Genomic DNA, 27,136 nt, shown 5'->3' with positions numbered 1-27,136 from the left:
CAATGTTGTACTTGTTTATGATTACGCTTAAAAGCATAGCCAGCTCCGTTCTAAGAACAACACATCTTGAAATATTGTAATAAAAAGACTTTTTCTTTTAATGAAACAATTTGCTTCATGACAAGTTTGTAAGTTTCATCAGACTGCACTCAAGCAATGTCAACATTTGTTAAAAATTAATCCAGGGCATTAGATATTAGCTATTTATATGATCACTGCAGAGAGTATAGAGGGTAGTTATAAACAAGGCCTAAACCACATGCTATTAAATTATGTTATTTCTGGCATCATTGCTATTGGCAGTAAAATTACCTTGATTGCTATCAGCTATAATCAAATATAGGGGAATGCTGGCATGCTAATACCTTTCACAATAAAATGTATGTTAACAGGCAGGGAAAAGTAGAGATCTGACATGCAATATGAAATGCTATTTTGCAGAAGCCAGTGAAGAATACAATCAATGTTCTGTTTGTTTCAATGTGCACAGTTTGTCTGACATATTTAATTTTTTCTGCACGTCAACAGTCTAGCTCTATTTGAAAAAGAAAAAGGAAAAAGGAAAAAATAAGCAGTTCAGTTTAATGAAATGTTTGTATCGGAGCCACTTGCTGAGGACCTGCTTAGAGCTGCATCACACATCTGGCATCTTTCTTTCAAATGTACTTCTTCACATGCATACAACATGCACTCCTGAACAATCGTGCCACTATATCTAACATAATCAATCGATACTGTCTTTACAAGAGGAGCTGCAATGTAACTGGCATCCATAGGTAGGCAGGTAGGCAGGCATTGTTAGGCTTCTAATGAGCTCACAACAATCAGGGATGTTGTAGCTTAAATAAAGACTACCCAGCCTCCATTTTGAAGTAGTGTGAGTTGAAACACCTTTCCTTTCTTAAATTCTGCCTGTCTCAGGGCTTCTTTGGGTGGGTGGGGGGCGACGGTGGCAGAAAATGGGTTATAAAGATCGAGATGGCCACTGAAACTGTCAGCGTGACCTTTAATCTCTAATGCACACTTTTGGCTCTCCATCTTATTATCCCATAAAGAAATATAGCAGCATGTTGAAATTAAAGTCCTGATGAGGTAAAGAGAAAATAGAGTAAAATCTAGTTTACCGATGCCATTCGCTATACTTTCCCACAGTTTTTGTCTTTGCAAACTGTGCTTGTTTCTACTACATTCATATTGTAATGGAATGCCAGGAACATGTGGAGCCATTTCAAAGGAAATCTCAGTTCTGGGAAAACAGAAAGAGTCAGAAAGAAACTCAAGACAACTCTGTGTTGATTACATCAAATATAAATTGACATTAAATGATTAAAGTCAGCCCTTTGAGGTAGATAAGGACAGAAAATTGGAGTTAATAGAAGTCTTGGAAAGTATTGTAATGGAGTTAGGATCGTATAACAGAAAGTTGAAATAACTTGGTGTTTGATGAATTAATTTTCAAATTCATGCTCTCTATTGCATCATACAGGCATTACCTTCTCTCAGAGGTATTGGGATAGGACTTTCCCAAAAGCTTGTTTTTAACTTTGGTTAGCTTGTGCTAGAACTATACCCTATTTTTTAATGATTGTAAGCTGCCCAGAGTTGCCCTGAGGTAAGATGGGCAGACAATACGTTTTATAATTTATTTATAATAAATAAATAAATATGCTTTATCTGTTGCCTACGACAGATTTATAGCCTAGAATTTTACTCCTTGGCAGCCAGCCATGCAGACACAGAAAACATGTACACTTCTGTGGCCTGGCATAATGTCCTGAACAGAAAAGATTATGCACATTGATCCTTTTTGTAAACTTTTGATCAGAATTCTGTTCACATATCTGAAGGCTCCATATTTAGCCTCTACACCAGTGATGGCGAACCTTTTAGAGACCAAGTGCCCAAACTGCAACCCAAAACCCACTTATTTATCATCGGGTGCCAGGTGGGCGTGGCCCACTGGGTGGGCGTGGCTGCAGTGGTCATGGCAGACTAGGTGGGTGTGGCCAATGTGGGCGTGGTCACCTTGATGTTGCTTGTGGGGAGGGATGCCTGTGGGGGCCGGGCAGGGTTGGGGGAGATCCAGGGGGTCTCTGGCAGTTGGGGCAGTGGGCAGGAGGCTCATCCTGTGGGGTGAGGCGAGACAAGACGAGGCAGGGCGGGGGAGAGGGAAACCAGTCATGCTGGGATGCACCCGGCCACGTGGGACCTCGGTGAGTTAGCGGGCAGCTGGTTGAAGAGGGACGGTTGCCATCTCTGGGGCATGGCGCGCGTGCCCACAGAGAGAGCTCTGAGTGCCGCCTCTGGCACACGTGCCATAGGTTCACCACCACTGCTCTACACCTACTTCCAAAACATTTTTAATTTCCTCAATTGTTCTGCCTCCCCCCCCCCCCTTTTAAAACCTTAAAACTCTGCCCTTATTCTCTTTGACTATATTCTTGGCACGTTTACTTCCATTATACAATTATACATTATACCTTTCATCCTTTTTTTTCTGAGGCAATCATTCTTTCATGTGCATTATTTTTTTTATCTACAGCTTTCACCAAGCATGCTTTTTAATATTTTCCTTTAATTCCTCATTTTTCTTTGGCGCCCTGTAGCATAAGTCTTTCCATTTTGTTTCAAATAACTTTCACCTCCTCTTTCTTTCCAGCCATTTTCCATTCATTCTTTTGGGATAATAATTAATCTACTTTTTGTATAGAACTTACTCTTACTACAATTATTCTGTTTTCATTCTTATTTATTTCGCTTTCTTTTTCTTCCATGTCCATTGCTACTACTCTTGAGACTATCAAAACTGACTTGTCTCTGAACAGAATTTCTTACTGCTTTGGTATACTCTCAATATTTCATCATAACCAATCAATGATGTGTTTAGATGCATTATTCATTCCTTCATGTATATCTACGAATATACCCATGCTTTAAAAAATGCTTATTTGAAGCCCTTTTCTTAGTGGACACTCACTAAACACTTATTCATTCATATGCCATCAAGGATATGATACTACTTGCAAATGCACAACCGAGAAAAACATTTGCATGCTGATTGTAAAATACTTCCATTGAATTGTTCATGAAAGAAGCATTTAATTTATAGGCATATGGGATGGAGGGCTGATATTTGCTTTTCATGGTATATAATAAGATGCCCGGAGTTCAGCCAAGAGCCTGGCTATCCAGGCTACTTAATGTTTGACATGCAAGGAATCTGAAACACTGTATTCAAGCGAACTTACAAACTTGTTTTACAAAACATTTTTTCTCTTGAACAGTGTGAGCTACGGTTAGATATAATTTCACTCTTACAGGATGGAATTGTAAAACTTGGTCTTTTCTTTAAAAAATGAAATGAGCAGGTTGGAAATCTGGCTGCACAACATATACCTACAGTATTTTGTGTGACACATCTCTATCTCACTTAAAATTTAATTCCGTTGGCCTGAATGGTCAATGGGTATACTATTGCAGTCCTAATATATAGGTAGATAGCCAATTTGTTGCAATGGTTAAGACACCAGGCTAGAAAGTGGAGATAATGAGCTTTAGTCCTGCCTTAGGCATTAAGTCACCTGGATGTCTTTGTGCCAGTCACTCTCTCTCAGCCCTAGGAAGGAGGCAATGGCAAACACTTCTGAAATTTGCCAAGAAAACTGCAGCGACTAGGTTCTTTATTCTGGTTTACCTTGAAAGACTAACAGAACACTTTTAATTATAGAGATTATTATGTAATATAATTGATTAAATTGCATATGCAAATTGATTTTATGATTACAGGCAGAAAATAAAATAAGATCTGATTAATTAAGGAGCCTCCTCAGCCACCATCTTGATTTTTTTTATACTCCTCTACGCAGACACCTCTAGTCCTGGAAATAGCTTAATAAATTATTGATTTAGATGTTAAAAGCTAAAAAATATATATTCCACCTCGGCCTGAAAATTGTCCAGATATGAATCTCAATGACCCAATGCTAGCTTTTATTTCTGAGATGAGAACTGAGATCAGTTACTGTGTATTTCTCAAAAAAAAAATCGGTTCTCCTCTGTTCATTGCTGAATCCCAGGACCAGACTTCTTCTCTCCAACTCCAATACTATGACTATTAGCAGAAAAGGAGAATATGGCTTTCCGCACGTCATTTGAAAATCGAGTTGTTTTATCTATGACATAACTATGTGGATTTAGACAAAATTGGCAGTCTCAGCATGTGCCTTGAACCAGGCCTCTTGGTTAGATTCAATTTGATATATAAAACTATGTGATTCATAACACTATCAGTATGATTCATTGGGAAAATATCACCTGAAAAACACATTGTTTTACCATAATATTGTCTGTGTGTTTCTGGAATAATCGTTTTGCCTCATGCCTAATAAGCAAGAATTTTACTTTAATTAATTATATAAAAAAACTGGTTCATTAACATATTTACAAAAACTAGGTGACTGGAGAAATAAGGGCCATTGAAAAGTAATTGTATGCTTTAATTTGAGTTGCAGTCATTAAATGTATGTATCTTCTTAGCCCTTAATGTATTATTATGTTGGTGTTGGTGTTATATTCTGCTACAGCTATCCCAAAGTTATTTAAATGGTTAACTTATACTTGAGTCAACTCCCACCCCAGAATTACCTACCAATTTTATCAGGTAGGGGTCAGAAAGCCTATCTCTATCACAAATGGGGAAAAAAGACAAAAAGGAGATAGGGAAAGTTCTACTGGGAGCAATTAATTCTTCAGTATCATGTAGACACAGGGTTTTAGTTTAGCTTCTAGGCATTTGGAAATTGCATTGAATTCCCAAAACTATCATTACAAAAAACAGACTACCCTTCCACTCCAGAATACATAAATTAGGCCTAGAACAGGGATAAGGGGAATTCAGTGCTGTGATTTAAAGGAGACCTGATCTAAGGATAGGATTTCCTGGTTATATGAAGCATCATTATGTCTTCCTGGATATTTGTTTCATGATTTTATTGCCCATCTGACCTAGTCATTAGTTTCTGAAACTATCCATTTATGTTACTGCTCCTTATAGTTCATTTAACCCATATATTCCGATTTCTTTCTCCAACCTTTCCAAGTCACAAGGCTCATGCTTTTTAATAAATGAATGGAACAGATCCTTTGATTTGTGAAAGAGATTCCACAAATGAGGAAAGGCTTATATTGGAGGGAAGAGAAGGCCATTTTTAATCAATCACCCTTCCCCTTATAGCTCTGAATAACTTTCTATACTTATTTGTTAGGAAAGAATACAAAGGTCTGCAGAAAGAAAGAAGGAATTGAAGAATATCACATCTGTTTGAAATATTATATTGGTGTAACTATAGATGTTTATTTAAATTTAAAAAATGGAATAAAAATAAAATAGAATCCTTCCTACCAGTTGTTTGAGATACTAAAGTAAAGTTAAAAATAGATGTGCTTGTCAATAAACAAGAAGATGGAAGCTTAGAAACCACAGTTTATCACAAGGCCACCAGCACTTCAAGCATTCTGAATTTCAACAGCAACCATCCGCTGACATACAAAAAGAGTTGCATCAGAACAATATATGGCAGGGTGAGAACCCACTGTAGTACCAGCAAGCCAAACAGCTGGAGAGCAGTTACCTATGTGAACAATTCAGGCAGAATGGGAACCCGCAATCATTTGTTACAAGATGTCTGCACAAGGCGGTGGGGAGACAAGACCAACTACATGGCACACCCTGCCATACATCAAAAACATTTTGGAAGCAGTTGAATGCAGCTTCTGAAATCTGCAAGTGGGCATCACACACTGCCCAGAGGCTACCATATGAGGACAAAGTATGCATTGTAAAGATTGCTTAGAGGTGGGAGATACTTCCAATGTAACCTACCAGATCCCCTGCATGGATTGCCTCTGTGACTATGTAGGACAGACAGGGAGGAAGCTAACCTCCAGACTGCAAGAACACAAGCGAGCGGTCAGATGAAGAGACCCTAACTCATTGGTAGCCTCACATTGCAATAAACAAGGATATACATTCAATTTCACAGCTACTAGGATTGTTGGACGAGCAGGCACAAAAACAGCCAGGGAAGTGATTGAAGCCTGGGAAATGGGCCCCTCGTCAGTCAACAGAAGTGCTAATTTAACACTAGCTTATCAAGTACTCAGGAGGTGAGGGCTTGGCAACACAAGGAAACAACAGCCAATGACTTAATAGCCAGCCATCAACACCCCAATCAACATCTAAAAAGCCACACACAACAGGCACTATATAAATACCACACACACACACACACACACACAAAGCCCAAAGCACACACTCTGCTAGAGAGAAATGCCTTGAGGATGGGTTTTAGCATGAGTTCAAAAGCTTGGAAGACTAAACTTCTGGTCCTGGTGACTGACCCAGGTTGCATTCTGCAAAGTTAAAAACAGCTCAGATAATGGAAGTTGGATGGAAATGGAGGAGCGAGTCTTTACCTAACACTAAAACTACATGATAGAGACTATTTTATGTACAGTATACAGTTGTTACCTATATATGGCTGAATTTATACAACACCCTTAATCAGGTCATTTAATTAGCTAGAAATTCCATTCCTGCTAAAGCTGTAAAGTTCCAACTGATCAGGAGACAGCAGCAAAGAATTTTTTTCTTTTCCTCTTTGTTGCAATCTTATGATCCTCTGCAATTCTGCATCCCAGATGTAACGGTTCTTATTTGCACAGTACATTGCACTTAATTAGCTTCAGCCTTACTTTTAGCTGCTTAATGTGTTGTGTGAACCAAGTCTCTTTGGTTAATTTATGATCCAGTGTACTGTTGAAGCCCAGAAAAGATGAGTAACTTTGTTAAGGATAGTATACAGACTAAGTTGCTGTAATATTTCCATTCCAGGGATTGTTTTAATAACCCAGTGGCAGTAGAATTAATCTCTGGATTTATTTATACTGATTTTCCTTCTTCTCTTTATACATTTGTATCACATATTTGATAGTTTAAGTCTAAAACATATCTTGTTATTCACCAGTAACTACTCAACCTGTCTGAGTAAAGATTGAGGTAAACATGCATAAATAAAGCAGCTCTTTAAATTACCTGCAATTTAATATATCATATTGACTAAGCTCTCAGATGACACGATTAGCCCTAAATAGATGGTAAGAAATTTTTAGTAAAAAGAAGGATGATGGTCGAGTGGGGGGCAAAGAAGAACCTAATCAGAACAAGGTAATCAGAGCAAAACTAGACAAACATTAATCATGGTAGGATTTATCCACATAAAAGTTTATTGAGAAATGGAACTTGAATTGATATCTTGGGAGAGACAGTTTCCATAAACTGGGGGCCACAATTGTAAAGACTTTCTCATGTGTTCCCATCAGAATCCTTTGAAAGCTGCTGGGCTTTGCAGGAGGCCCTAATTAAGTGATTTCTTTGTATGGTCTGTATCACTGGGAGGGATAGAAAACCTTAATGTATTATCCAAGGGAGCCAATTAGAATTATATCCAGTAAAGAACAGAATATTTGATCAACTTGGATAATAGATTGGCCATTATTGGCTTGGCTATACTGAATTTGCCTAAAACCATCTAACCTGTGCCTAATACTACATTAACATCTACATCTAAACTAGGCACCAAATCTTGTGACAGGATATGCTAAAACTGGCCAAAGCCTTCTCTGCTACCGAAGACAAAATCTCATCCACACCAGAATTTCCTGCTTTTGTCACTCACACTAGATATCGTTGGCACCATGCAAGTGTGTTGGTGTTTAAATGGTTTCTAACCTTGATGGTTTTCTAGATGTTGTGGCTATATAATTGAGCACCTTGAAGAAAGAGCCGATGGAAGAGTGCAAGTGACAACAAAATGTAGATGCACCAAACAAAGGGGCCAGAAAGCTTGTAACCATTCAAGCTTTTGGCTGAAGGACTTTTTACCTCAAAGGAATGAATATAGGAAAGGAGGAGAAAACATGCAATCTCCATCTGATGAGAAGCAATACAATGGCAAGAGATCCTTGCTTTTCAGTGGAGCTATTTACATGGGAACTCATTGCAAAATAGTGACTAATCCTAAATGTATCTAATCCTCTAATGGCAATTAGGGAAATAATTTGAAAAATGGAAAGAAGACAGTGCTGGCCGTTGGAATAAGGGGAAGAGACTGTGCCTACATGAATTTCCCCCTCAGTTTAATGTCTGTAACTGAAGATATTGACCCTGAAATAGACAGAGAGCCTTATGTGGAGGCCAATGCACGCAGACTGTTCACCTTTATGGATATTTTGTGTGATTCTGATTAATTTCCAGTCCCTGTGAAATGTGTTCCTCTAGCAAATACTGTCAAATTCACTCTAGCAGCTGAATGGCAGAGGAGGAGGAAAAGTGCCTTCTGATTTCATACTTTCCTAATTTGTTTTAATTCTGTGTGTGTTGTGTTGTGTGAAAGACAGGGGCTGCTACCTCAAGGAGCGAACAAAAGGTGCAGTGTGGCTGAAGCAATCCCTATATGACAAACTGCCACATAGAATAAATTTGCATTTCTTTTACGAGCCTAACAGATTGAAATTATATCATTCATTCCAATCCCCTTCTCTGCTATGGTGCAGCCCCAACTAAAGCACACAGGAAATAAACACATTGAGCTGTCTGGCACCAGGCAACCCTCCAGGTCCTTTTCTGTCTAGCACCAGTATGAGACGTTTCCACCCAATCAACATGAGGAGGTTTATTTATGTTAAACATATATATATATATTAGCAATAAATGGATTTCTTCAGTAGCTTCTAGAATTTATACATATTCAATATCTCTTCCATTTAAGAAAGTTAGGAAAAGCATACCTAGAGGTTTTTTTTCATAGGTACAACAGGACGAATGTAGTAAATACGTAGATTTACTTAGGTTTCTTTTGCAGATCTTCTTCAGCTATTCAAAGTAAGAAGAAAAATACAAAAGCAATTCCCCTTTAGTCCATGGCTTCCAAGTGAGACCTTCTATATTTAAAATTGAGGAAAAACCAAGTTGTCTTACTTTGTTAGCATTTTTGTCTGACCAATTGGATCCTGGAGGACTTATCTCTATTTCTCTGGAGAAGTGAGTGTTGGGGAGGGAAAGAAGGAATCCTTCAGATGGAAAAAAAAAAACCCCACATAGTTGTAGCTGCCCTTGGAATAAAGGAATCATCTTTCTTACTAAATGTGTTTAGGACCTGAGGGGAGAAAGCATTCATCTAAACATAAGCTGATGGAGATTCAAATGTCTAAGGCTTAATGGAAAGGTTGGACTTAAAATGCAGTCATGAGACTTTTCAATCCTGGAGCCGCCACATGGGACGCTCTGTTGATTATTGTACATGAAGAATTGCTGGAGCAGAAGAGACGAGGAATGGGTCAGTCTGGTTTCAGTCACTAGAAACAAGAAAGTTGAAGCAATTCCTGTTCGTTTCAGGGATAGGCCCATGCATTTTTCATGGGGAAAATATGGATGTGCTTTGCCATTGCTTTCTTCCTTCTTTTTGGAGTTTTCTGGAAGTATTCACATATTAACAGATCTGCCTTGTTCAGCTTTTCAAGAGCAGCCAAGAGGCTTTGTGATTATAATCCCAATTGTAGCACAAAAGAGCATTTTCAAATGCTAGAAAACTTCAAATGAAAAAATAAAGTTGTTTTCATGAAACAACAGACTTTCAAGGTTCATGCTGAGATGAACTGATTACTTACTTACTTACTTACTTACTTACTTACTTACTTACTTACTTACTTACCATTTACAGCCATTCGTTTAGTGACTGTTTGAAGTCACAGCACTGAAAAAAAGTGACTTGTGACCAGTTTTCACACTCACGACTGTTGCGGCACCTCCATGGCCACGTGTGATCAAAATTTGGACTAGCATGGCAACTGGCGTGAATTTATGACAGTTGTGCTGTCCCGGAGTCATGTGATTATGGCCTCCAACAAGCAAAGTCAATGGGGCAAGCCAAATTTGCTTAATGACTGAATGACTTACTTAACAACCGTGGCAAGAAAAGTCATAAAATGGGGAAAACCTCACTTAACCACTGTCTTGCTTAGCAATAGAAATTTTGGACTCAGTTGTGGTTATAAGTCAAGGACTACCTGTATTTATTTATAAATGTAGTTCAGTAGAAGAGAATTTAGGTAACTCAGGGTGGGATGGAGGTCTTGGTGCTCTCTGAGCTGGTTGTTCATATGATGACATTACCTAGTTGGAACAATCAGGCTCAGAACTCTAGTTATAAATTTATATACAACTTTCCACTACTTGTATACAGTGGTGGAATTCAAATACCTGAATAACTGGTTCTCTTATTTAATGCAGGCCTGGGCCTCCGAGGCCTAGAACGAACTTCTGGAAGTGGCATCAGGCACTTCCGGTGAGCCGTTCTAGGCCTGGGAAGCCTCTTCCTCCAGGCCTCCAAGGCCTAGAACGGACTTCCTGAAGCTAGCCAGTTCTATGAATGCAGCAAAATTTAGCCACCAGTTCTCTCAAACCGGTGCAAACCGGCTGAATCCCACCACTGCTTGTATAAGATTTTTGTTCATACACGGAAATTTTAGGAAAAAAATAATTGTTCCCCTAATATTAAAAAAAACCCATCCCAATAACTTCTATTCAGATACACTGGAACTGAGCTGGATGAAATATGACTAAAGAGGGACACATGTTTATGTATCTGTCTTCTCTCACATAAGCCCATTCCTTTTGGTAGATTGCCACAGGGTTAATGGCTAAGCTTGTGCTTTGTGCACAGAAGATTGCAGGTCCCATTTCTCCCCTGGCATTTTTAGATCAAATTGGGAAAGTCTTGAAATGCTGTTGCCAGTCATTGTAGAAAAAAACGAACACAAATGGCCAATGGTCTGGAATATTTTCAAATGTTTGTCTTCATTGTTCATATATTCATAGTTTCTCCTAAAACACAATGTAGGAAATACGCTAATTTGGAAAGTAGATTTGAAAAAAAATATTTGTGACTAACACTTTTTAGAATCTCTGAATTTATATTAATATAAGTACCACCATAACCTTCTAGATAAAAAAAATCATTGAATCAAATGAATCAAGACCAAACTTAACATCTATCTGAGATGAAATGAAATGATAACTTGCCACCCATTCCTTCCAGTGCCTTTTCATGCTTTACCAGTGATTGATTGGTTGCAAGACAGATATTTAAGAGCCTGCAAGTCAGTCTTATATTAAGTGTTTCTGCTCTCTAATTTTCCGCTCTCTAAAAAGAAAAAAAATGACAGAGGCTGCACTTTAATGCTGTGATTCATCCATTTCAGAGAATAAATGCACATTCTCACCTCATTTTCTTTATATATATCTCCTAATGGGCATTACTTTTAAAAAGTCCTACTTTGATAGTTAAAATATAAGAAAAAACTGTAATGGTGAATTCTCTTTCTTTCTTTCTTTCTTTCTTTCTTTCTTTCTTTCTTTCTTTCTTTCTTTCTTTCTTTCTTTCTTTCTTTTTTTCTTTCTCATTACTGGATGGCTGCTTTAGCTGATGCTAAAAAGCAAGTGTCTCTTTCTGCCGCATAAAAGAGCCTGAAATGTTTACATATCAAAAGGCTATAGGCCAATTTCTGTCAAAATTATACATGAAGTTAAGCAGTACAAGCAATTTATTTAAACACTAGTCATTGTAGAAAAATTCCAAACCATATGCTCTTTTTAGCAGTTTCCCCCCACACCCACCCCACAAATGCATTTGACCCATGACTTGGCAAGACATGCAAGCTTCATAATTTACTCGAAATTTCAAATCCCCCCTGACATTTCAAGCAAAGATCTTCATTAATAAAGTTTATATATAAATGAAAACTTTAGAAGCTGATATTATTCAAGGGAAGAGTTGAGGAGCAGGGGTTTTGGTTTTTGGTTTTGGTTTTAGTTTTTTTCTGGGGTTTTTTTTTTTGCAAGAGGGGTTTTGTGTGTGTGTGTGTGTGTGTGTGTGTGTGTGTGTATGTGTGTTGCTCTGTGTTTTTAAAATGGATTTGACTTTCCTAATCAGTTCAAGAGAAGTTTATTTAGGAAACAAATTATCCCTGAGTGTTGCACTGTAAGAACTTGGTGCAATCCACTCTGGGCACAATACCCACAAATGGAAGGGTGTCCAAAGAGCACAGCGGAGTCTTGTTCCTCTTTCTCTGCTCAGTATGACATTTAACTAGCTGGATTGAATGGAGAAAGAAAGTCTGACATTGTAGACTTGGTTCTCCACTTCCTCATCATGGCATGATGATACACCAGCTGCCAAGAATATGTGGAGATACACCTTGGTCCTCCAGATGTTCCTGAATTACGGCACTAGCAGTCCCACATTCCACTGGCAGTACTAGCTGGTGCTGCTGATAAAACCAGAGGTTTACCACATCCATGTTTAATTGAGCTGAGATTCATGGGGAGCACTGCCTTTAATGGGCTGAATCAAGTCCTATGGGACTTATGAAAAGGAGGAAGAGAAGGGCTGAAGCAAAGTTCAAGTAATTAAGAATGACTGAAAGGTGAAATGTTTACAGACTTAAGACACAATCAAAACTCTGACCCAACGTATAGGGCTGTTGTCAGAAGCCATGATACATATGAGGCACTTTATTATACTGTGGTTATTGTAATGTTTAAGCTATAATAAAGATCAATGGAGTACAATACAGCTAAATATTATGACTATGTTTCAACTTAGACTTGAATGTTGCTACTGAAATGAATGTGGCTCTAAAGTGCTTAGCTTTGAGCTGCTCATGCCAAAGGTTATAGTAAACACTCTCCAAGGATTGCCTCCTAGTAGCTGACACCTATCCTTTAGACCCCCATCCATCCAGTTTAAGAGTCCTTATTCCCCCACACATATATATATTGTAGCCCTAATCCTTGTTAAAAATTTATCCCAAATCTTCCCCTCAATAAAGGGGAATGGAAGAAGGAGAAGAAATCGTCATTGTTTGTCGGTTTGTTTTCTTTCATCAGGATAGACTTACAAAATTTAACACTTGGCTGGAAAATTTATTTCAATATAAGCAAAAAAATAAAGCAAGTCCAAGCATGCTCTGAATTTGTGGGAAAGCCCTTCTTGAATAAACCTGGGTTTAGCTGGTGCAAAAAGCAGTTACTCCCAAGAAAGCTTCAGCCTTGGCCCCAGTTCTCTTTAAGCAAGGGTAACACTTTAATAGACGGGCCGGCGCTTTAATAGACGTCTGAAATTTCTAACTTACAGTTTCTAAGTGTCCCTGAGCATCTCTCCTTTCTCAAAGTCTGTAGCAGGGCTGTCCTAAACAGATCGTTTCAGTCAAGCTTTCCAGTATCTCAGGTTAGGTCAAGGCTAAATAACCATATTTAACAATGTTATATTCTGCTGATGCAGCTCCTTCTCAGCTTTCTTCCACGGTGCGTGACCTTGCGGGGAGGCCTTCCGGGATCAGACCAAGGGCCCATCCTTCCATTGCCAGGAGCACCTAGGGGGCCCTGGAAGGACCCCACAAGCTAGTCAGGAAGGGCGCCCAGTTCTTCCTCCCAGTTCATTTGTCCAAGGTCCGGGATTCTCCAGCCAGGGTGCACTTGGCAGTCGCCGCCGGGCGCGGGGAGGGCGTTTTGCCTTTTCAAGGCGCCCTTGAAAGCTGCTAAAATGAAAGCCGTGGGAAGACACTCGTGACGCCGACCCGCGGGGATCCTTTGAAAGAGCCGAGCCACTAAGGCCTCTTGCCACTTCTGGTAGTAGAGACGCGTGCGTGGAGGGGAAAGCGGGGCTTGGTCTCCGGCCCCCCCACCTGCCGTTTTGCGCGCAGGTTGAAAAGAAGTCCCGCCAGGGAGGCAGCGGGAGACCAAGAGGTTGGATAAAGCTGCGCCTAAAACGAACCCCGATTCTGCTGAGCCGCGGACTTTTCAAATTAAACTCCTCTTCCACAGCTCCTGGCACAGCCTCCTTCCCTTTAGTTCTTTCTTATTCTTTTGGTCTCTTTTCACTACAAAATCCAGGAGAATTAGTCACTGCACCCGCCCCCCCGCGATCCTTCGCACAATTCATTCGTTTCTTTCTTTCTTTCTTTCTTTCTTTCTTTCTTTCTTTCTTTCTTTCTTTCTTTCTTTCTTTCTTTCTTTCTTTCTTTCTTTCTTTCTTTTCTCCCATCTAAACAGGGAAGTTACAAATGTCTTGCCTCTTACTGGAGCAAAGGAAGTGGTGCCAGATCTTTTTTGATCACTTAGAATAGTTGTGGGTTTTTTTTTACTGGCCCTTTCCAGTGTCAGGAGGTTCCGGGGGAATGGGGAGCGAATGGAAAAGACTTAAAGTGGAAAAGGGCTTATTTTTCCCCCCAGATTTTGAAAGAGAACATATTTTCAAGTAGGTATGAACTGGGTGTAAACGGCATCGCTACTGTGGTCATTGTAGCTAATTATTAGCAGCTAATAATACGCACCCGAAATCCGAAACAAATAACGCCCTATCCAAAATCCTACAGCTGCCATTTAAATCAGGATATTTGAACAGGAGAAAATGACCCAAATAACCCCTCCTGGCACAGAAGATGATTTACCACCACCACCACCCCACCCCCCACATACAGTTTGTGTAAATTTCCCTCAGTTAACAGACAGGTGACATTAAGGCAGAAACTTTCGTTGGACCGGATTCTCTCTCTCGTATCGGAGTCAAATTAAGGATTGAAAGAGTTTAAAAGACTGCGTGAAAAAATGATCACTCCGAAGTCGGGGTTCTTAATAGAAGTGAATCCCCATTTCCATCCCTCGGAGGGTAAGATTATCTGAAGCAGACCGATTTACACACGGGGCCCAAAACTCCGCTTTCCTTGATCCCCTGCCTACAGTTTAGACACGGAAGGCAGCAGCATTTTGATCACCATTGTTTTAAACAAACGGCGCGCCTATACAATAAAATCACCCTTTAAGGCACGCCAGTTTTCGGTGTCCTGCCCTTTTTTCGTGGCAACTGTCTTAAATGCGGATGCTGGGAACGGCGGCTTCAGGCTTTAATCCGATTTATAATAATAAAAAAAAACTGGGGTTCCAACGGATACCGGACGGGCTACTAAAAGAAATAATAGTTACTTTATCCTTGCGTTGACTTGCGTACCGTTGCATAATCGGCGGCGAACGGGGGGGCCGAAGAGAGGAAAATCAACCCTCTCTGCAGTTCAACTCCGATTTAAACCAAATAACCCCGATTTGCAGCCCTCTTCCCGGCTCTTCGCTCTCCTCCATCTGGCTGGCCGAAAGCGAGAGCCACCTCGCCGTCCGCCTGGCCGGACCTGCGGGGTGGGGAATCGTGTTTGGCTCCTAATAACGAAAATCAGCCGTGCGTCGACTTGCTTCTTTACCTACCGGCTTCTGCCGCCCGACCTTAAGACAAGCTGTGCCTGCCGCTCCCGACCCACGCTGGGACGCCGGCCCCGGGAAGATGCCGGCCCTTAGCAACGCGCGCGGTTGCTCCGCTGTCATCTGCGATTCCAAATCCCTGCCGCTTCCCAGTGAGACAAGCGGGGGCTTCTTTGGAGGGAAACTCTGAACTGGGGGACTTTGGGGGAAGCGAAAGCCGAAAGGCGGAATGGTGGCTGGGATAAATTCACCCACATCCATTCAAAGGGGTTTGGACGGTACGGGGTGGGGGAGCTATGAATGTTAAACTCGGGGAGGGGGATCAGGATCAGCAGTCAAGCGGCTGCTCAGCTGCCCAGACAAACACAGGACAGAGTCCGTCTCCTTCCCGAAGGCAGAGGCCACAATTTAGCAGCTTTAATCGCCAAAAGGTAGCCGAGGTAGACGGGGCCGGGGAGGTTAAGGATTAAAAAGAAAGCGAATGGGAGGTTGGGATCTCAAGAGCCTTGTTAACTCCAACAGAGTTTAGTTGGGGCTGCGTTTGCAGCTAATATTGACTCCGGTGCTAAAGTAAGCAAAAAAAGGAAAAAGGAACGCCCAAAAACGGTTTGGGAAGCATTGGGAATTTCTAAAGAAAGCGACTTCTGTAGGATTTCTCTTGGGCTCTTGTTAGTAAATGCTGGAGCGCTTGCTTAGAAGAAGGCAAAGGAGGCAGAGCGGGCGTTCCGGCGCCGCGATCCTAAACCGGTTTGGATAGCTTTCTAGTTTTACCGGTAGGTGCAAAGAACGGTGGCCGTTGCCTCTGCCCAACGGTACTGTTCACAAGAAGGGGGTGATTACGCCCTTCCTAATTAAGCCGTAATCAAAACTTTGATTAACGACGTAAACGGATTTCTTGCTTTAATCTGGTCTATGGCGGCTCAGCGGTGAGGAATGGCCCGGATCAAACGCGCGTCTTCCTCAAAAAAGTTGCTTCTTTTACCAAGCGTTTTACAGTTATGGTCGGATTTCTTCCCCAAATGACCTTTGATCCTCCGCTTTTCCTCCTGAGTCCATAAATACTGCCGCGGGCAACATTTATAGCGGGGAATAGTTGGATTAGGACTCTCGTTTGAACGCGATTAGCCTAGACGTGAAGCGCGGCAGACCTCGGCGTTGGCGCTGGGCGTTAGAGCCACGGCTAGCCCCCGTCCTCTTGGGAAGCCTTCCCTAGGCGCCCTACTGACCGGCCTTCGCGCTGACAAGCGGCTTCGCCTCTCCGAAAAGGCGTCGGGCTCTTGGGCAGAGTCGGACCTAAGGACCCGCTGCCAGGCAGAGCTGCAGCCAGAGCTGAAAGAGCATCTAAAGGAGAAGGAACTGCAGATCCCTTCTCTGGACGGACCCTTCTGTAACCAGCCAAGCGCCCCAGAGATCGCGCACACTCAGGACTTCGGTTAAGTTGTAGCTATTTTGGTGTAAGGTTGGTATAACGTTTATCAGGTCGACGCCCAGGCCTATTTTTGGTGCCCTCAGCTGCTCCAGAGCCCGCTTTGGTCGCGGGAAGGGGAAAGGTTTGATTCTGAAGGCCGAAAAGTCAGTTTCTGGGAAGCCTGAGCAAACGGCGTCGGGAAGTGTAATGGGGGCGGGGGAGAGACTCAAAGTTGCGAATCGCCCGGCCACTTTGCAAAAGGAGGACAAGACATTTTGGGGGGGGGGGGAGAAGACTCCTCTCGCACCTGCCCTCCCCCCTTTTTTTGGTTCTGCATCTTTAATCCCGCGCTAAGAAGCGACTCGGCTGCATTGGTGTAAAGAGCTTTTGAGATTAGGGTTGAGAGCTGCCCGCAATTTCCAGGGTCGAGGGATGCGTCTAGCCCAGAAGTTCATGTCAAATATTATGGATTCTCTGGTGGTGGAAGTGGGGAAGAGGAGGGGCCGGGAAAATGGAACTTATCTGCGAATGTCAAAAGGTAGATTTTGGAGAAAGGGCGATTACCATTCCCGGCAGATATAGGAATAGAACAAAGGTGTTAGGCGCGGCGCATCTTTATTGTGTGATATTTAATCCTGCCAGTTTAGAAACTGAAAATCGTAGCATTCCCTTTCCCTTTCCCTTCCTTCCTTCCTTCCTTCCTTCCTTCCTTCCTTCCTTCCTTCCTTCCTTCCTTCCTTCCTTCCTTCCTTCCACCAAAAAAGTCTCTGCTTAGACGGGCTAACTATTCTCGACAAATAGACTTATTTCTTTTCTATTTAAGCTTACTGAAATAAATCCAGTGCTTGTCCGTAGACCATAATTAAACTGATTTAAGCCCGTATGCTTATCGATAGCCTGGACTGAAGTCTAAGAGAAGAAAAGGCAAGAAAAAGGGCAACCCACACACTCCGCCACCCCTTCCAATTTCATTTCCAAATTGCTCGTTCACTGTCCAGATTGGGGAAAATCGAGAATGGAAGGTTGAAAAAGAAGACTAGAAAGCCAGGGAAATAGAGAGAAAAAAAAGGACCTAATTTGTCCTTCATCAACAGCTCCTAATGGCTTGTTTTCGTTTAGCGCGTCCAATTTCCTACCTTCTTTGATGGAGGTAAATATTCTAATCTGATTCAGTTCCCCTCCTGTGGATTGCCAGAGACAATCGTGACAGACGGAGCGTTTTGCAAATCACAAAGAACCGGCTTCCAGGAGCGAAGGGCCTCCATAAACCAGAGGTTCTAACGGACGGAAAGGCACCTTTTCCACAGAAGGTGCAGCACACGTAAAAGGCAGAACCAGAACGCGTATGAATCTGGGCAGAGCAGGGAAATATGGGGGGGGGGTTGCTCTCTGCCCCCGAAAAACCGAATCTCTTCTTCCACCGGGGCCCCTAAAGAAATGTGAAGACAGAGACCCACTGAAGGGTGTGAAAAGGCTGTACGTCTCTTGCTACTGCGCCAGACGGGCGGCAATGGTGGGGCGGACACTTGCGCCCCATAAACCCCAAAGTTTTTCCTAGGCACCATTCAGCCGGTTTTAATCCTGCAGTTGGGGCTGAAGGGTGGAGTGGGGGGGGGGGGACTGGGAGGCGTTAAGATGGACGCTCAAACCTGCGACACGAACGCCTGCGCGCCTTACTTGTGCCCTATACAGGATTGCGGTAGGATCTGTGTCCGCAGTGTTTCGGACCGGAGGCTTGCAGTCTGCCCGTACCCCTCGGGCTTTCTGGACATGAAGCCTCCTTCTTCCCCCCCTTGGTGGAAGAGAGATCCGCTGAAATCATCAGAAAATGCCCCGTGAGCGTCTGAAGGAAATTCCCAAGACTTCGAGATGAATAGACAAAGCGATTCCGAATAAAAACGCCCAGAATCAATACTGTGAACTGGCGATTGTAGAAAGGGTGCGCGCGTGCGTGTGTGTTTGTGTTTGTGTTTAGAATATGGGTGTGCGAAAGAGGCGAATGTTGCAACGTATTGTGGGGTCTGCATTCTGGGCAAGAAATTCCAAAGCAGAAGAGACCTTCTTTTCGGGAATTGTCACCACAGCTTCTCGCCAAGACTAGTTTAGTGCAATTGTAACCCTGGACCTCTTGAGTACAGACGCGAGAAATCCGGACCCCGCGAAACCTTTCGCCTTTCCCTCCACTGTGCTTTGGGTTCTCAAGGCCGAAGACCCCAGGGAAAAAAAAAAGGCTCGGAAGGAAAGGGGGGGGTGGGGAAGGAGGCAGAAAAGGGGGCGGCGGGGGTTGGTGTTAGCTGCTTCTCCACAACGCCATTAGCCGGATTAACCCGGACGGCAATGAGCAGCAACGCTCAGAAAGAGATCAGCCCTAACTCGGGGGCAGGAGAGGGATTCACCCGCAGCGAGGAAGGGCCGAGGACCAAAGGGCGACCCCACTAAGGGCCGGGATGGCGCGTCTTTTCTCTTAAGGCAGTGTTTCTCAACCTTGGCCACTTGAAGACGTCTGGACTTCAACTCCCAGAATTCCCCAGCCAGCCCTGCAGGGCTGGCTGGGGAATTCTGGGAGTTGAAGTCCAGACGTCTTCAAGTGGCCAAGGTTGAGAAACACTGNCCCCCCCCGCCCAAAGAGGGAAAACTAGTTTCATTCGCGATCCGACCTAGAGCCGGGAATTCAATCCAGGATGACGTTGCCCGGGTATAAAAAAGGAAAGAGGTCGGAGCGGCTTAGAGACTCCAGGCAGTTGACAGCGGAGGAGGAAACGGTCGGCCGCGGAGGTGGAGGAAGAGGAAGAGGAGGAGGAGGAGGAACTGCAGGAGGAGAAGGAGGAAGAGGAAGAGGAAGAGGGGGGGGACACGATGGCACGGCGTCCCAAGGCGAAGAGCCTCCCTCTTTCCCCCCGCTCGGCTTCTTAAGGGACGGCTGCCCTGCAGGGCCCCTCCGCGGTCCCCCCCCTCCTCCCAAGAAGCTAGGCTCGCGTCCCCCCGCAGCCCCGGGGCTCTCCGGCCGGCCCAGCTCCGGCCACACGTCGCTCGGCCTCCTCCAGGCGAAGGTCCCGTCTCCGCGGCCGCCGCTGCTCCTCCCTCCGAGCAGAGCGCCGGAGGGGATGCCCGCTGGCATGTTCAGCATCGACAGCATCTTGGCGGCCAGACCCCGCGGGAAGGAGTCGGGGCTGCTCCAGCATCAGCACCAGCACCAGCCAGCCCAGCCCGGCGGGGCGCAGCCGTCTCAGCCCAGCGCGGCGCCCGTCGTCTTCTCGGCCAGCCTGCCCGGGGGGGACTCCCTGTACGGCCCCGCCGGCGGCGACTACGGCGGATATTACTCGCGGGCCGTGGCTCCGGCGTCGAACCTGGCCGCCCTGGGTGGATCTAGGCTGGGGGGCTACGGCAACTACTACTACGGGCAACTTCACGTCCAGGCGTCGGCGGTGGGGCCCTCGTGCTGCGGCGCCGTGCAGCCCTTCGGCGCTCAGCAGTGCTCCTGCGTCCCAGCCACGGGTAAGGCAGAATGGGCCCTCTCCCACTCCCCCCCCCCGCCCCGCTCCTCCGCGTTGCTGGGGGGCTTTCTCCAGCGGGGGGGGGGAGAGAGAGAGGGAGAGGCGAAATAAAAAGAACAGCAAAATTCCTTCCGGATTGCCCTTCCCCTCCCTCAATCCTGTCCCCCCCCCCGAGGTAATTCTTAGGAAAGTAAGAGAGAGGAACCAAGGCTGGAAGGGTTTCTCTCCGCAACAGAGAGGCGCAATTTCTGTGGCCGAGGCTGGGGAGGTACTTGAAATTTCCCTTCCCCTGGAGAAAGTTGGAAGGGCGCGGTGCTCAGGTTCCCCCCCCCCCCGTCCTTTTCCCGGCTGCCGGCAGCAGCGACAGCGTGTGACGGAATGCAACGCAACGCTGGGATTCTGCGGTCGATTCCCTGGCGCTGGCTGGAAGTGACGCTGGATCCTAAATCCAGGCGACCCTGGACCCCAGATGACTTTGAGAACCGGGACTAGCGGTGGTTTCCTCTCTGACGCGGTTGCATTTACGCGCTCTGACAAATGCGTGTAACTGAAATTAAGGCGGCCCACGCTTTTCCTTGGGAATATTTCTGACAACGTTCAGATTGCCTTCCTTAATGACACGGTTGTCCCAAGGCTTATCTATCGGGCGTTAAACCCTACTGAAATAAGGACTGAATAAGCAGAGGTTACGTGTTTAGTTATAACTGAGCTGCTCCTTTCTGAAGCGGTCACCCTAATTCTCCTTAATCCGATTTTAACTTTCCGGTCCTAACCAAATATTCCTTTGAAACAACATATTAAATGGAATATACTTTCAGATAGATGCATTCAGAATTTAGAATGCTCCTATGCCCTTAAAAAAAAAAAAAAGAAGCAGCAGCAGACCCGGAACCGAGAATTAAACAAAATATAAATAGATTCACCCTGAGTTAAAATTGGTGGGGAGGGGGGAAATAGGAGCGAATCCGATTTGAGGATGACCTTTCTAAATATTTAAATCACTAGCTCACTATAGCGCTGACCAACCATCCTTGTGCCCAGATGGTGGTAATGGTGGGGTGGTTGTGTTTTACATCGCTGCCACAAAATTGAAAGACCCTTGTATCCCAAAGATGCTTTTTTTTTCACGAGGCAACTGGACTTTCTTGTTTTTCTTTGAATCCAAGATGCTTCTTCAGCTCTTGGATGAGAAGCCAAACGCCTTCAAAGAAAAACAAAAAAAGACCAGCTGCTTCCTGAAAAAAAGCATCTTTGGGATAACAATGGCGCGGATGACTGACAATCGCCGTTGACATTGAAAGACCCCTATAATAAAGGAGAATGTTTGTAGCTAAGGGTTGAAAGGAGGGGTGTTTGGTGCTCTCCGATCTTGGTTGTTTTCTTGCAGATGTTTCATTCCCCAAACTAGGTAAGTAGCTACTAGGGAAACTCCCTATTAGCACTGAAGATGTTATCTAGTTTGGGGAATGAAACGTCTGCAAGAAAACAGCCGAGATCAGAGAGCATCAAGGACCCCTCAGACCCTTATAAATCCATAGGGAGGAAATTACTTTAAATCGAGATGCTCCTCCATTTAGCTGGGTTCGTCTCTGCCCTGACCTGTTCTCAACCCTTGAAGCCGGTTGGGTCTTTTCTAGAAACATACTCGGAATCAGCTCTTCTTCCCTTTCTCCAAGTCCGGTGACGACCTTCTGATCCATTGCAGAAAATTTTAAACTGGGACAAAAAGTAGCAATTCCCCTATTTGAATGTAGCGACTTAAATGTACGGGTTTCTTTCCTACAAAGTAATTTTCACTTTGGGGCTTGTGCTGATTCAGTGGGATTTATTGCTCGATAGCAGAAGTGGCTGCAAACTGTACATTCCCAGCCCCTTAAATAAACGCAACTCCCTCTCTTCTACGTAACTGGAAGGATAAATTTAGGGCAATAACCACCCGCGTCTTTAGTGAACTCCTTAGTTAAGTCATTCGCGGCTGGGGGGTGTGTGTGAGGTGGAGGGATGAAATCTTTGGGATGCATTTTCAGTGTAAGAGCGACGCAACTTTAGGGAGCTTCTCCAGGGCTAAGATAGAGAGGGGTCTGCATGTCGAGGGTTTTCACATTCCTCAAGTCGGGAGTTTTCACATTCCTGCCTTGCCCTCTCCACCGATGTGAATGGTACAAGTTCAGCTTTGTGGTAGCGGGCGATTCCGCGTCCCCCACCCCATAATTCCCAGCAATGAGTCCAGAATCGAAAGGCCCCGACAAAACCCGCCCTAGCATCAATCCGCCGCCTCCAGCAACCAAGCAAGCAAGCTCTGGTTTTGCTCTTTTGCGTGGGACGGGGCGGATTGGAATGGGGTGTGGTGCGATACGGAAACTTGGCCAGTTCAAAGGTCTGCCCCCTTCGTTTGCTCTTTTCTCCAGGCTACGAAGGGACAGGCTCAGTCCTAATGTCTCCGGTCCCGCATCAAATCCTACCCTACATGAACGTGGGCACCTTGTCCCGGACTGAGCTGCAGCTTCTTAACCAGCTCCACTGTCGGCGGAAAAGGAGGCACCGCACCATCTTCACAGACGAACAACTGGAGGCGCTGGAAAACTTGTTCCAGGAAACCAAATACCCCGATGTGGGCACCAGGGAACAGCTGGCCAGAAGGGTACATTTAAGGGAGGAAAAAGTGGAGGTAAGGTAATCTTTCTTCTAGGCTAAAAAAAAAAGGGGGGGAGGAAGGAAGGAAGGAAGGAAGGAAGGAAGTGGGTGGGTTGTAGTAGTTGATGTAGTAGCAGCCGCTTGGCACAAGGGTGGGTGGAGGGAGACGGAGAGAAGCGAGCCTCTGGCTTTCAAGTGAAAAGAGGAAAGATTCGGAAAACTTTGGGGATCTTTTAGCCTAGACCCTGACAACGGTTGTCGCAGAATATGCAGCCCCAAGAATAGCAGTGGGCAGCTTCTTACTGGGAACTGCACTATTCTAATCATTATCCTTATATCCGAGTCCTGAAGTTCAAGAGCAACTGAATCCAGGGCTGGGTTTCGTCGGAAGCGGCCAGGTTTTTGACCTCCTGGGATCTCCGCTTCCCTCTCTGCACTACTCAGTTGGGTGGGTATTTGCTTTATCCTCAGCGACAACTCTGCTATCCTATATAGCCAGTGAATGCTCGGAGTAAACTCCACCGAGCACATTTCTTTCCGAGTGATATCTTGGGGAGCAGCGCAAGAATTCCTGGAGTTTATTGACTTCAGTTCTCTGAAGCGCAAAGTCTGCCTCTCTCCCCCCCTCCCCCATTGAGCGGTCCTAGGCTTACTCCGAGCGGTGTTTCTCAACCTTGACAATTTTAAGGCATGTGGACTTCAACTCCCAGAATTCCACAGCCAGCATTGCTGGCTGTGGAATTCTGGGAGTTGAAGTCCACATGCCTTAAAATTGTCAAGGTTGAGAAACACTGCGTAGGGGATTCTTACTCGGGAAGGGGTGAGAACAAGCTACCTTCGCTACCCGACATCCAAATCTAAATTCTGCTTCTCACGACCTATGCATAGAAAGATTAGACGCTTCCATAATTCGTCGCGATTGTGAGACACACACTCCCCCCAAATTTATTGTGGGAGTCAGACCTTCAGCCCCCAGATGCTTCCATTGTTAGGACATTGCTACGCGTGGACACAACCGTGCTTTCATAACCTGGTTGATCTTGTGTGAAAATCACCCGCACGTCCGCTCTGCTGCGGAGCCACAAATCCCGGGAAAGCGTCGACTGAAGCCACTCGCTTTCCAGAGACCACGGCTCCTTAACTTTTTTTTCCTTAGACGCCCAATAGCTTGCAAGGCTGTGCGCTCAAAGGCGGTTCACAAGTGTGGCGTATTTGGCTCGGCTCAGGTCTGGTCAGGGAAAAGAACAGATTCCCGACGGTTGCGTCCACCCTGCGCTGCAGTTTCTTTCCCAGGCATTCGTTTCATTTTTCAGCATCTCCACGGCTTCGATTTTAGGGTGAGGGTTTTTCCCTTCCCAAGCGGATGCTCTTGCAAATAGGAGGTTCCTAGGAGGAAATCACAGGCTACTGAATTTGCGGGCGCGCCTGGTGTTTTATTGTAGGAGAAAGCAGCGGCGCCGCGGTCGGGATCCCATCTCCAGCCTTGCAGCAGCCAGCCCTGCGACTTTAGCTTTGAATAAGCAACTTTGCGCGTGATGAACCCTCGCCACTTGAGTGGAGAGAGAGCAAGGGGTCCACTTCCAAGAGAAGTTCCCCGGGGAAGCGTGACCAGCCTCTTAACTCGGCGCCCGTGCAAACAAGAAAAGGCCTGGGGTTGTTGGGCTCGTCCAGACGCACAGAATCCCCTGACACGTCCATTGAACAGGACTGTGAACCGAGTCTAGGGTGGGGATAGAATCCAGCGACCCCGGGGATCCGCTTCCCAAGATTTCGCTCCCTCGGGCACCGCCTCTGAACCCCGCGGGTGCGTATTCCCACGGCCGGTGACGTTCTCCCTCCCTCCCTCCCTCCCTCTTCTTTCCTTACACGCAGGTTTGGTTCAAGAACCGCCGGGCGAAATGGCGGCGACAGAAGCGGTCGTCTTCAGAGGAGTCAGAAAACGCCCAGAAATGGAATAAAACTTCCAAGACGTCTCCAGAGAAGCTACAAGAAGAAAGCAAAAGCGATTTGGACTCTGACAGCTGATGTCTTGGACACACGTGTAGACACACACACACGCGCGCGCAGAGACACGCCCGGAGGAAGCTGTCGGTGGGGCTGGACTAGATTTCTCTGGGCCGCTTGCTCGAGGAGGCGCTGGCAGCTCTTGCACAGACTCTGCCTTTGCAGGGAGAGGGAGGGGAGGAGGAGGAGGAGGAGGAGGAGGAGGAGGGACGGTAGACCTACGTGTGTATATATAATGTACCCGATCCCGGAGTCAACGCTCTGAAATAAAAACGCGTGGCGGCGGAGTTGCATGGGTCTGAGGCTCGCCGCGGGTCTTTCCTCGAGAGGTTTCTGAGCCCTCCGACGGGGCGGCCCCAGAGGAAGCGAGAGGGCCTGGCTTGCCTAGTCCCTCGACTTGAACTGAGAGGTTTTTGTTTTGTTTTAAACGTGTTTGGGGTAGCTAGAGAAAGTCAGGGGGAGGGAAGAGGGGTTAAAAACAACAACAACAAGGCTCTGTATTCTGCTGGGCTGCTGGGCTGTGGTTACCCACCACCTTGAACCTGGCCCGGCTCCAAGGAGAGACGCTAATTCTCTGTGCTAGAGAAACATGGTAGGGTTGACTGTAGGGCAGGGGTCCTCAACCTTGGCAACTTTAAGACTTATGGACTTCAACTCCCAGAATTCCTCAGCCAGCAAAGCTGGCTGAGGAATTCTGGGAGTTGAAGTCCATAAGTCTTAAAGTTGCCAAGGTTGAGGACCCCTGCTGTAGGGTGTGGTCAAAAATGTCAAGAGGCTATTGGGAAGCTCCATCCACTTTCTATGGCCTCAGCCATGTGATTGAAACTGGGCGGCGGTTTTGATCACACTGCTGTGGCTGCCACTTTGGCGTTGTTTTTTTTTTTTTTACCTTGACCTTGACCAGTGAGTTTTGCAGCACCAAAGTCCAAGCTGTCCAAGGGTGAAGAAGGATGCTGAGGCTGCCAGTCTGTCCAGGATGACTTGGGAGGAAGCCTCTTTTGACTCTGGACACGTGATCCTGCAGCAAATTTGGCTAGCTATTTGTTGCAATGAGACTTTTTCTGCCTGGGAATTTTGAGCAGGGTAAAGCTTGCTGGGGCCCAAGAGAAGGCATCTCTCTTAGATGCCCTGCATTATCCAGCAGTTTGGAAAGACAATATCGACAGCCGGCTGATTGTGAAATCAGGCAGTGTGGGAATCTCTTGCCTGGGCCTCTTCTAAAATGCAAGCATCTCCTCCCCTCCCCCAGGAATCTGGAAAAGACAGGCCTGAGGGGGCTGTGCTTATGATCATACCTTAAGAAAAAAAAATGAGTGGTGCTGGGGAAGCTGCAGAAATAATCAGCTTCTGCTTGGCTTAGGGTGCTCTGTATTAAGCGGGATAAAATTGCTTCTTTTCCCATACAATTCCTGTAAAGTGATTTGGGATTAAAAAGGATTAAAAAGGGGATTAAGCCAGCTTCATATGACCAACGGGGATTACAGAATTGGGACCATCATCCATCATCCAAGAAGCTTCTTCAGTTCTACTGGAGAAGATTCTTGAATGAGAAGTAAAATGTTTTCAAGGAAAAAACAAACAAACAAGAAAGTCCAGTTGCCTTTTGGAAAGCATTTTTGAGGCAACCATGACCTGAATGATTGAGAATCTCCATAGACAATTAGGATTAGTTAAAATGTCACACACACAAAATCCAACATTCAGAGTTGAGCGATATCTTTATTAGGTTCAGCCAAAATTAACCAAGTGATAATGCAAGTTTTCCACCTCTTCAAGACTGTCCCTCAAGCATTTCAGAGGTTTTGAAATATTTTGTATGAGGAGGACTCCTGGACAAAACGAAAAACTTGCTCCCTCTTTTGCACTTTCTGAAGTTTTTCACAGTTCTGAATTGCTGAACTGTGGATAATGGATTGTTTTCCCTTGAGGAACATCATGGCCATCACTTTTAGATAAACAGCTCAGACTTAGAAGACACAAAACACAGCTAAATTTCCCTCAAATTCCTTCTAACTTGTTGAGATCCAGACCAATGTGTTTTTATCTGTCAAAGATGAAACACTTTAAGTTAGTGGTTCTCAACCTTTTCTTGACCCCCTTTAAATACCTTTTGTGGCCATGGATCACAGCCAAGGACCCCTAAGATTTAACTCAAGATTTAAATCATAACATTTCTTCAAGCCTTTCTGGACCCCTGCAATGACATTGCCTCTCCCCCCCCCACCCGAT

General features: G+C 45.0%; 1 protein-coding gene across 1 annotated transcript; it reads left to right on the top strand.

Annotated features, from left to right (window-relative positions):
- The first annotated feature begins 19,879 nt into the window (after positions 1-19,879).
- On the top strand, positions 19,880-24,928 carry GSC (goosecoid homeobox). Its single transcript, XM_015819071.1, has 3 exons — positions 19,880-20,270; positions 22,678-22,937; positions 24,776-24,928. Exons 1-3 carry the CDS (start codon positions 19,880-19,882, stop codon positions 24,926-24,928), a joined length of 804 nt encoding a protein of 267 aa, XP_015674557.1.
- Positions 24,929-27,136: the final 2,208 nt, after the last annotated feature.

This window comes from Protobothrops mucrosquamatus, unplaced genomic scaffold (genome assembly GCF_001527695.2).
Source record: "Protobothrops mucrosquamatus isolate PMUCROS unplaced genomic scaffold, P.Mucros_1.0 scaffold856, whole genome shotgun sequence".
Lineage (NCBI taxonomy): Eukaryota > Metazoa > Chordata > Lepidosauria > Squamata > Viperidae > Protobothrops > Protobothrops mucrosquamatus.
The sequence above is the reverse complement of the archived record's forward strand: the minus strand, read 5'-3'. Positions and strand labels throughout refer to the sequence as shown.

What these genes read in the sequence shown, in the direction of transcription:
- GSC (XM_015819071.1), top strand. Translation starts at nt 19,880, where the DNA reads ATGCCCGCTGGCATGTTCAGCATCGACAGCATCTTGGCGGCCAGACCC. An exon ending in CTCCTGCGTCCCAGCCACGG is followed by an intron (nt 20,271 to 22,677) that starts GTAAGGCAGAAT and finishes TCTTTTCTCCAG; the next exon opens with GCTACGAAGGGACAGGCTCA. An exon ending in TAAGGGAGGAAAAAGTGGAG is followed by an intron (nt 22,938 to 24,775) that starts GTAAGGTAATCT and finishes CCTTACACGCAG; the next exon opens with GTTTGGTTCAAGAACCGCCG.